Source organism: Pezoporus flaviventris, unplaced genomic scaffold (genome assembly GCF_033815535.1).
Source record: "Pezoporus flaviventris isolate CSIRO_AGI_PZ_B2104156 unplaced genomic scaffold, CSIRO_AGI_Pfla_v1 ptg000116l, whole genome shotgun sequence".
NCBI lineage: Eukaryota > Metazoa > Chordata > Aves > Psittaciformes > Psittacidae > Pezoporus > Pezoporus flaviventris.
Window position 1 is genome coordinate 1549705 of NW_026892664.1, and position 10316 is coordinate 1560020.

Below are 10316 nucleotides of genomic sequence, written 5' to 3' on the forward strand. Positions count from 1 at the left end.
TTTAACTACAATGAAAGCAGCTCCACCTGAGTGTGGGGAGCTAAAGCCATTAGGAGCTCCTCAGCAGGAATGCCAGAAGCAAGGCACCTCATTGCCTGCTCATCATGACCCAGCAGGAAGATTCATTGCAATGCTGGCTGCTGCTTCTGCTTCCTGGAACCTCATATGGTGTTTGCTCTCATGGTCAGATGATAACCCCATTGAAGGCAATGGCATCCCTTAGACACAGCAAACCACTGGTTTCCTTAAACACACACAACAAGGAGGAAAAAGCTTTCCCTTTTGAGAGCAGCACCTCCGAAGTGAAGCCACAATGAGCAGAGCAATAGGGTTGTACACACAGACTTGTGTTTTTGAGAAACTAAGAGCTCGTATTCCTGTTTAAACACTTGGTGATGGTGAAGGAGAGAACAGCTGGACATAAAGTCATTGAATATTGTTGCAGAAGGCACCAGAGAGACCTTGTTGTGGCCTTTCAATACCTTAAGGGGACTACAAGACACCTGGAGAGGGGCTTTGGACAAGAGCCTGTAGGGACAGGCCAAGGGGAAATGCTTTAACCTGCCTGAGGGGAGACTGAGATGAGCTCTTAGGCAGAAGCTGTTCCCTGTGAGGGTGCTGAGGCACTGGCACAGGGTGCCCAGAGAAGCTGTGGCTGCCCCATCCCTGGCAGTGTTCAAGGGCAGGTTGGACACAGGAGCTTGGAGCAAGCTGCTCTAGTGGAAGGTGTCCCTGCCCGTGGCAGGGGGATGGAGCTGTGTGAGCTTTAAGCTTCATCTGGGTTAAATAATAACCAGAGAATTATCAGGAAGCTTTGGGAACAAAGCAGGATTCAGCTGATTGACCCTGGGTGCCTGTTAGTTGTGTGTTGTTAAGGAATAAGCATACCACTTAGATCCTGACTTAACTGAATCCAGCTGTTAGCGTAAGAACTGACACATAACCACCGGAATGGTTATATGAGGTGCTTTATTGCAGCGCTGGGAAACCAGGGGCACGCTCCCAAATCTGGCTTCAACCCCGTTACATCGCGCTCACAATTTATACACTAAAAATGTCGTCACTAATACATATTCAACACAGATTACATCATTGACTAATACATATGCATCAAGGATTGCCACATCAGTCTATTACGACATCAGCCTCTTCTGCCCTTGCGCATCCCCCCTCTGGTGGTCGTCCTGATGCAGTAAGGAGTCTTCCTCAGGTCATCCTGTTCACTTTTCTGTTCCTTGGACATGTCCCAATCATTATGTGGACGCCAGCATTCTCTTATTTTCACTTGACTACTCCTGGTATCTTCGTGAGTTCTGCTTCGGTAGAGTTTCACAATACTCCCTGGATCCACCCATATACCCTTCCCCATATATGGCTATGTTAATTGCTTATCATTATAGCTACCATTGTAATATTTAGTTATAAAGTAACTAAGATACACAATAACAGGATTTCAACTTGTTCTTAATACAAAAGAAACCCTCTACTGATTAACAGATTTTCAAATGTAATCATCTTTTCTCTTTGTATTATTGTTTCAATGCACAATTTCACCTATTACTAACACAGCCATGGAGCTTCTCCCTCCAACCTAGGTTATTATTGTGTCTACGATATCCCTAAAGCTCAGCCATAGCTCTGGGTTTCACCATGGTCCTGGCAGAGGCTGCAGCTCTATGGGCTGAGGTAATGCACACAGTGGAGTATTTTGGGGTGGTTTAGGTATGCAATGTGTGTCCATCATCCATCAGCTCTCTGTGCAGGAAAGCAACAGGAGAGACATCAGGGCAGGCAATGCCATTGCTCCAGGCTGCCATGGGCTGCCACGTATCAGGTCTGAAGGCTGCTGAGCAACACCACAGCTCCTGTGCTCTGGTGTGATCAGGCTGCCACGGAGATCATGGTTTTTATTGCTGCCAACAGGGAGCTCAAAGGCAAAGGTGCGGAGCAGTGGATGGGGATTGCTTGATAGTTTCTGCCCTTTGCTGGGTATTAATCACTATCACGTCTTAAAACTCTTTCAAACTGTTTGCAGAAAACCCCACAATGTTGTTCAACCAAAACCAGAGCATCTCCCCCAGTACATCCATTCTATCTGGTCCTAAACTTACAACAATTAAGATCATTTTATTTTTGTGAGCTTCCTCAAAGCCTCCTTCACCTCCTTATTCCTCAGGCTGTAGATCAAGGGGTTCAGCATGGGAGTCACCACAGCGTAGAGAACCACAGCCCATTTATCTGCTGCTCTTGAGCTGTCTGAGCTGGGGAATAAATACATAAAAAAGCATGCCCCATAGAAGATGCTGACAGTGGTGAGGTGGGAGGTGCAGGTGGAGAAGGCTTTGCGCTTGCCCTCGGCTGAATTGATGCTCAGGATGGTGGGGATGATGGCCACGTAGGAGAGCAGGATAACCAGGATGCTGGACACACCAAAGAGAGATGCTGCAGTGGTCAGGATGGTGTGGCTGAGGGTGGTGTCAGAGGTGGAGAGCGAGATGAGAGGGGAAATGTCACAGAAGAAGAGGTCGATGGTGCTGGAGCTGCAGAAGGACAGGGTGGACATGCTGATGGTCTGTCCCACGCCATTGGTCAGCCCCATGAGGTACGAGGCAGTCACCAGCTGGAAACAGCACTTTGGGGACATGACAAGGGGGTACAGCAGGGGATGGCAAATGGCCACATAACGGTCATAGGCCATTGCAGCCAGCAGGAGGCATTCAGATACTGCAAAGATATCAAAGAGAAACACCTGAGCCACACACCCAGCATAAGCAATGCTCTTCTTCTCTGACATCAAGTCAACCAAAATCTTGGGGGTGATGATGGTGGAAGAACAGAGGTCTACAAAGGCCAGGTTGCCCAGGAAATGATACATGGGGGAGTGGAGGTGGGGGCTGGCCCTGATTAAGATGATGATGCCCAGGTTGCCCACAATGGTGATAACGTAGGTGAGCAGGAAGAGCAGGAACAAGTAGACCTGAGTCACCAGGTCCTCTGTGAAGCCCGCCAGGCTGAACTCGGTCACTTGGGTGCAATTGCTTTGTGCCATGGGCTGGATGGTGCTTTGTGTGTGAGCTCCTGGCTGGGGCTTTCTTCTCCAAGAGGCAGGGATGTCCCAGGTGGAAAAGCCTCTGTGTGGTGGGAGCTGCTCAGAGACAGTCCTGCAGGATGGAAAGGGAGAGTTCAGGCACAGATCAATGAGGAAGAGCTTGGTGAAAGTCCTGTGCCAGCACAGGTAGAACAAAGGGGTGCTCAAGCAGTTAAACACCATGGCACAACGTGGTGCCTGCTCCTGTGGCTCACCTTGAGATGTTGAGCAATGACCACTCTGGAAAGCAATGGGGAGGTTGCACACCCAGGTAGCTTTACCTTAGCGCTGCAATTCATTGCCTGTGATAGTGCTGAACCTGGGGCTTGGAGACCATCCGGCTCAACCTGGAACACAGAGAAACATGGTGCTTTCGCAGTGCAGAGCTGATCCCTCATCCTCTTTTGGGCTTTTCCCAACCACCCACTTCCTCCCTCTCTGCTTGAGTTTCTTCCTAACTGGAACGAATTCCTGACCTATGGAAAGTGCAGGTTGGACAGGGCAACCTGCTCTAGTGGAAGGTGTCCCTGGCCATCACAGGGGCTTGGAAGTGGGTGAGATTTAAGGTCTCTTCCAACACAAGCCATACTATGATCCGATGCAACCTTACACAGTGGTTAGTATTGGTTTTCCCTCCCCCTTGACACACTCTGTCAGATCTAAAACCTTTTCATGGTTCTTTAACCTTTCCCTTGAGTCTCCAACAGAAATGGGCAATCCCCAGAGCTCAGCAATCCCTACTTGCACACATGTTTTGGGGAAAAAAACTCACCTTTTGGAGCTGCCTCATCTCAGCAATGGGGAGCACCCTGAATGTCCTGTACAGGAAAGCTTCTGGTGCTCATCCAGGAAACCTTTTTTGCTCAGAGGTGAGGAAGCCTCCTGAGGGTGCTCTCCACCAGGGTGATCTCCAAACCTGCCTTCTCAGCAGCTGCATGGGGAGCACACAGCACAAGCAGTTCCTTGGGAAGCCCAGAGCATCATCAAGAAGCCCACAACCCTGCAGCAGGGCAGGAGATGAAGACAGGAGCTGCTGGCTGTTGGCAAGGGAGAACCACAGGAGAATGATGGTCTGAAAGATGCTGCCCCTCACTTACATCTCAGCTCTGTCTCTGCTGCCCTCCTCATGCTCTCGGAGATGGATGTGAAGATGAACGTGCCTGGAGCTGTGCAGGGAGCCTGGGAATGAGCCAGCATCAGCAAACCCCCTTTCTATTTCAAGTGATGTGGGGATGTGGGACTGTGAATCTCTTTGTGCCCCAGGAGGTGACAAAGCCCAAAGCAGGTAATTATCTCTTCTCTGTGCTGCTTGGTTTGGAGAAGAAATGTACCCAGAGGAGATGACCTCAGCTTGAGCAAACAACAGGGCTTTGGGCTCCCTTAGAGCAAGGCACAGAACAAGCCCACCTTTGACATCCACTTTTGGAGCATTTCGGAGGCAGTTACAGCTTCACAAGGGCCATGGTTGACATTATCATGGCAGGGAGCTGAGGGGAACCTCGCCAATGGGAGCTGGTACCAGGGTCCATCAGCAATCCCAGCACCACAGGCAATGAACCAGGTTTCCACCCATCTTCAATTCCTTGTACTCAAACCATAGCTCACAAGTTTGGCTGCAAAGGAGCCAACAGAAGATCGTGGTGACCTTGCTAACGACGAGGTAAATGCTGTCCTCTACTTCTTGTCCATGCAAACATCAATGCTCACATCACCCAAGGCACTCGGGCTGGTCAGGCGTGACTTGGCCTTGGTACCTCTGGGCTGGCTGCTCATGGTCACCCTCCTGTCCTTACTCTGCCTGATGACAGCTTCCTGGGGAATTTGTTTCTTTATCCCACTGGGGACCAAGGCAGCCCCAGTCCTTGTGCTCTCCTTGATGATGACATTCACCTTCTTCCACCCATCATGCTGGAAGCACAAGAGACAAAGGAGAGCCTGAGGGAGCGGTGCCCAAAAGTGGAATGAAGGAGATGGGGAGGAACAGTGAGGAGTGTGGTAAAGGACTGAAATGGGCAGCAACAGGGGAAAAAGGCCCTTCTGAAGCGTGCTTTAGGGTTGCCCTTGTCACTGGTGGCTCTGATGGATGCTCCCAAGCCCATCACAGAATCCCAGAGAGGCTTGTGTTGGAAAGGACCTTAAAGCTCATCCAGTTCCAACCCTTGCCATAGGCAGGGACCCCTTCCACTGGAGCAGCTTTCTCCAAGCCCCTGTGTCCCACCTGGCCTTGAACACTGCCAGGGATGGGGGAGCCACAGCTTCTCTGGGCACCCTGTGCCAGTGCCTCAGCACCCTCACAGGGAAGAGCTTTTACCTAAGAGCTCATCTCAATCTCCCCTCTGGCAGGTTCAAGCCATTCCCCTTGGCCTGTCCCTACAGGCCCTGATGAAGAGTCCCTGTCTTATTCTATCTGAGTAAGTTGCTTCACATGTTGTGTTCTCTTTTCTTGAGGGAATTGTCCAAATGTCTCTATTTTTCATGAAAACTCCATCGGAAACTTTGATTAAAAGCTTATAAAGTGAGCATTTCACTTCACACCAACCTATATTCGATTTTGACTGGTTGCCATTGCATTCATTCATTATTCATCACAGTTCTTTGCAGAAGACCACGGTTTCCAAAGGTGCTTATTTTAAACCACAAATTTATTCAGTTTGTCATTATACAAGTACATGTTCTTCCAGCAATTGTACAGTTCATTAAACAGAAATGGTGTGTTTGGATTAAATGTTAAAAATCCTCCATCTACTATTTCATTTAGAGCATCTTTCCCCTCAATAATGTGATGACATACAGAAGGGGATGTGACATGGTCAAATCCACAAAGCACAGACCTGGTACTGAACATCCAGAAAGGAAAAGATGTAAAGACCACACATCCCAGGAAGATTTTAGTTGGGACATACTTCTGGCCACATGCTAACCTATGTGTGCCTATCACAGGTCCTTAGCACTGCTCCAGCTCACTTACGTGGGATAAATGTATTGGATGCTCATATCAGGTATCACAGAATCCCAGACTGGTTTATGTTGGAAGGGACCTAAAAGCTCTCAACTTCCAACCCCTGCCATGGGCAGGGACAATTTCCACTAGAGCAGTTTGCTCCAACCCCTGTGTCCAACCTGGCCTTGAACACTGCCAGGGATGGGGCAGCCACAGCTTCTCTGGGCACCCTGTGCCAGCACCTTGGCACCCTCATAGTGAAGAATTCCTTCCTCAAATCCAATCTGGATCCCCCTGCTTCAGTTTGAACCCATCACCCCTTTTCCTATCCCTACACTCCCTGATGAAGAGTCCTTCTCCTGCATCCCTGTAGCCCCCTTCAGACACTGGAAGCTGCTCTGAGGTCTCCAAGCAGCTTCTCTTCTCCAGTCTGATCAGCCCGAGTGTTCTCAGCCTGGCGCAATACGGGAGCTGCTCCAGCCCCTGAGCATCCTCGTGGCCTCCTCTGGACTTACTCCAGCAGCTCCATGGCCTTCTTATGTTCCCTGCAGAGAAGGACCTGGGGGTGCTGGTCAATGAGAAAAGGACCATGAGCCAGCAGTGTGTGCTTGCAGCCAAGACACGAACCGTATCTTGGGCAGCATCCAAAGGAGAGTGGCCAGCAGGTAAAAGGAGTCGATCCTGCCCCTCTGCTCTGCTCTTGTGAGACCTCACCTGGAGCACTGTGTGCAGTTCTTGTGTAGTCAACATAAAAAGGACATGGAACTGTTGGAACAAGTCCAGAGGAGGCCACGAGGATGCTCATGGACTGGAGCACCTCCCGTATGAAGACAGGCAGAGGAAGTTGGAGCTGTTCAGCCTGGAGAAGAGAAGCTGCGTGGAGACCTCATAGCAGCCTTCCGGTATCTGAAGGGGGTCTATAGGGATGCTGGCGAGGGACTCATCATTAGGGATTGTAATGACAGGACAAGGGGTAACGAGTTAAAACTGAAACAGGGGAAGTTTAGGTTGGATATAAGGAAGAAATTCCTTCCTGTGAGGGTGGTGAGGCACTGGAATGGGTTGCCCAGGGAGGTTTTGAATGTTGTATCCCTGGCAGTGTTCAAGACCAGGTTGGACAGAGACTTGGGTGGCATGGTTTAGTGTGAGGTGTCCCTGCCCATGGCAGGGGGGGTGGAACTAGGTGATGTTAAGGTACTTTCCAACCCTAACTATTCTATGATTCTAGTATTCTATAGACACCAAAACTGTATCAGAACTGCAGGGGATACCAGAGCTGTATTGAACCTTTGGTCCTTCCCTCAGATCTTCAAGCTTGCTTGGGATGAACAGTTATGAACCAGGCAACGGAGACAGTGGTCACTGCCTTACCTCAAGGCTGAGCCTCCTTTTTGTGGGAACTACTTTCATTTAGCACAATTTAGACACAAAACACCATGGTGCTGTCTCAGTCCTGCTATTAAATAACTGATACTTATTTGGATGAATTATCCAAGACTCAGTCCACGCTTAAAATCACCAGAACCTGTTTGAAGGAACCATTCATTCCCCAGACTCCTTCTGGCTGCATCAACACCTCCAAGACCAGTTCTCCTGCAGAGACCTACCCAGGAAGAAAGGCCCAGGACAGTTTGCTTTGTATTTCCCCATCTATCACACACCTCTTGCTTTCAGTGTTTCCCTGAGGAAGCCCTTTACATCACCAGAGATCATCTAATATTGCATTGAAGGGAGCTGAAAACAAACACAACAAAGCATCCTCTGTGTGGATGGTTCGCGCTGGTCATGGGGAGTCCTTTTCATCAGATGCATTTATTTCCATACACTTGACTAGTGATTGTACAGCACTTTGGTCAAAACCATTGGCTCAAAATGTGGCTGCTTTGATGATATATCAGGATGAAGTCATATTTCCCAGTCTTCATCTGAAGAATCCTGAGTGCTGGTGTGTCCTGAATGCTTCTCCTAGATGAAGAGACATGATAAAACCCTTAGGAGAAATACTAAATGATAACCTTGTCCCAGACATTTAGAAATGACAAAGGATGGGGCAGATAGAAGAGAAAACCAAGCTATGAAAATGTGGGGAAGCAAGAAAGAGAAGAATGTAGATGGCTTTAGATGTTTTCAATGTCAACCTGTTTTTCTGCTGGAAGGCACCAGACTGACAGTCCAGGAGATGCACTGAAGGAGGGAAGTAAAGGATTTCTGAGTGGTTTTGAATGTCTTTCTTCCCCACTGAGTACTGGGCTAAACCGAAGGCTTGTGAAGTGGGAAAATCAATATAACAGAGGGAGAAATAACCCTCAACCTAACTTAGAAAAGAAGAATAATATAATTCAAAGATTATTGAAAAGAGCTACATGAATCCAGAAAGAGGCACTGAGAATACCTGGGTGTGCTTCTGCAGGGTGAATAATGCAGCTTGAAGTCCCAGATGCAGACAGCTGAGTACAGCACTTGCTCCATCAGCTTCGTCAAGATAGCCAGGCAAGCAGCACCTTGGCTGTTCAGGGGAGAGGAATACCCCTGATCCTCCCTCCCAGCAGCACTCAGGCTCTTTACACCCCTACTTAAATTCACAGCACAGCAGAGGCTCAGATATGACTTGTCCCCATTTAGCACAAAGGCTTTGTTGACAAACAGACTGTCACAGCTTTATTTCACAGAATCCCAGAGAGATTTGTGTTGGAAGGGACCTTAAAGCTCCTCCAGCTCCAACCCCTACCACGGGTAGGGACACCTTCCACTGGAGCAGCTTGCTCCAAGCCCCTGTGTCCAACCTGCCCTTGAACACTGCCAGGGATGGGGTATCCACAGCTTCTCTGGGCACTCTTTGCCAGCGCCTCAGCACCCTCACAGGGAAGAGCTTCTGCCTAAGAGCTCATCTCAGGCTCCCCTCTGGCAGCTTCAAGACATTCCCCTTGGCCTGTCCCTGCAGGCCCTTGGCAAAAGCCCTCCTGCAGGTTTCTTGTAGTCCCCTTCAGACACTGGAAGCTGCTCTGTGGACTCTAAGCAGCTTCTCTTCTCCAGGCTGCACAGCCCCAATGTTCTCAGCTTGGCCCCATATGGGAAGTGCTCCAGCTCCTGAGCATCCTTGTTGCATCTCTGGACTTGCTCTAGCAGCTCCATGTCCTCCTTTTGTTGGGGACACCACAGCTGTATCAAATCCTCTTGACCTTCCACCAGTTCATCACTGAGGAAACGCTTATAAAGTAGGCAATGGAGACAGTGGTCAGTGGCTTACCTCAAGCTTTAGCCTCCTTTTTGTGGGCTCTACTTTCATTTAGCACAATTTAGACACAAAACACATGGTGCTGTCTCAGGCCTGCTATTAAATACCTAATAATTATTTGGATGAATTAGAATTACTGAAGGCTCAGGCCTCACTGAAAACAACCTGAAGCTGTTTGAAGAGAACCATTCGTTGTGCTGGTTCTCCATACCCTGCACTTGCTGTAATAATGACCAGTAGTGAGCTATAATGACCAATAATGGCTAGTAATGCTCAATTCCATAATCACAGATTCCACATATTCCTTCCTTACCTCCACAGTACTGAAGAGCTCCAAATGTGCTTTCAAACCCTGCATAGATGTGGCAGCAGCTTTCGCTCCCACAGCCTCCTCAGAGCCCCCTTCACCTCCTTGTTCCTCAGGCTGTAGATGAGGGGGTTGAGGGTTGGGGTGAGGATGCAGTAACACACCGACACCAGCTTTGCCTGATCCCATGAGGATGCCTCATGAGGCTGGACATAGGTGAGGATCCCGGGTGCGTAGAAGATGGTGATGGCAACCAAGTGGGAAGCACAGGTAGAGAAGACCTTCAGCCTCCTCGTGGCCAAAGGGATCTGCAGGACGGTGTGGAGGATGTAGATGTAGGACACCAGGATCATCAGGAGAGGGCCCACGGTGTTTAACACAGTGTGGTAAACCTGCAAGACATCATTTGTGCTTGTGTTGGAGCAGGAGAGCTGCAGGAGGGTGGGCAGCTCACAGAAGAAGTGGTTGATGCTCCTGGCCTGACAGAAGGACAACCTCCCTGCCAGTGTGATGTGCACCAGGGAGGTGAGGAACCCGATGGTGTACACCAGCACCATCATGCCATAGCAACGCGCCCTGGTCATGGTAGTGGTGTAGAGCAGGGGCTTGCACACAGCCATGTATCGGTCGTAAGCCATTACCCCAAGCAGGAAGGTCTCACAGACAGCCAGAGCCACGAAAATATACATCTGGGCAAAGCAACCCCAAAAGGAGATGTGGCTTCTCCCCAGCAGGAAGGTCTCCA

The 10316-nt window shown here is 49.4% G+C and overlaps 2 protein-coding genes across 2 annotated transcripts; both read right to left on the bottom strand.

Annotated features, from left to right (window-relative positions):
• Window positions 1–2122: 2122 nt before the first annotated feature.
• LOC133282193 (olfactory receptor-like protein COR3) lies at window positions 2123–3049 on the bottom strand. Its single transcript, XM_061478260.1, has one exon. The coding sequence runs from the start codon at window positions 3047–3049 to the stop codon at window positions 2123–2125; it is 927 nt and encodes a 308-aa protein (XP_061334244.1).
• Window positions 3050–3951: 902 nt separating this feature from the next.
• On the bottom strand, window positions 3952–10062 carry LOC133282194 (olfactory receptor 10A3-like; the record flags this gene model as incomplete). The annotated part of the gene is made up of 3 exons (XM_061478261.1): window positions 3952–4019; window positions 4843–4996; window positions 9658–10062. Coding segments are annotated over 3 exons (627 nt in total), but the record flags the coding sequence as incomplete, so codon positions are not given.
• Between the last annotated feature and the right edge of the window lie 254 nt (window positions 10063–10316).

Coding starts and splice junctions, on each gene's coding strand:
- LOC133282193 (XM_061478260.1), bottom strand. CDS start 3,049: ATGGCACAAAGCAATTGCACCCAAGTGACCGAGTTCAGCCTGGCGGGC.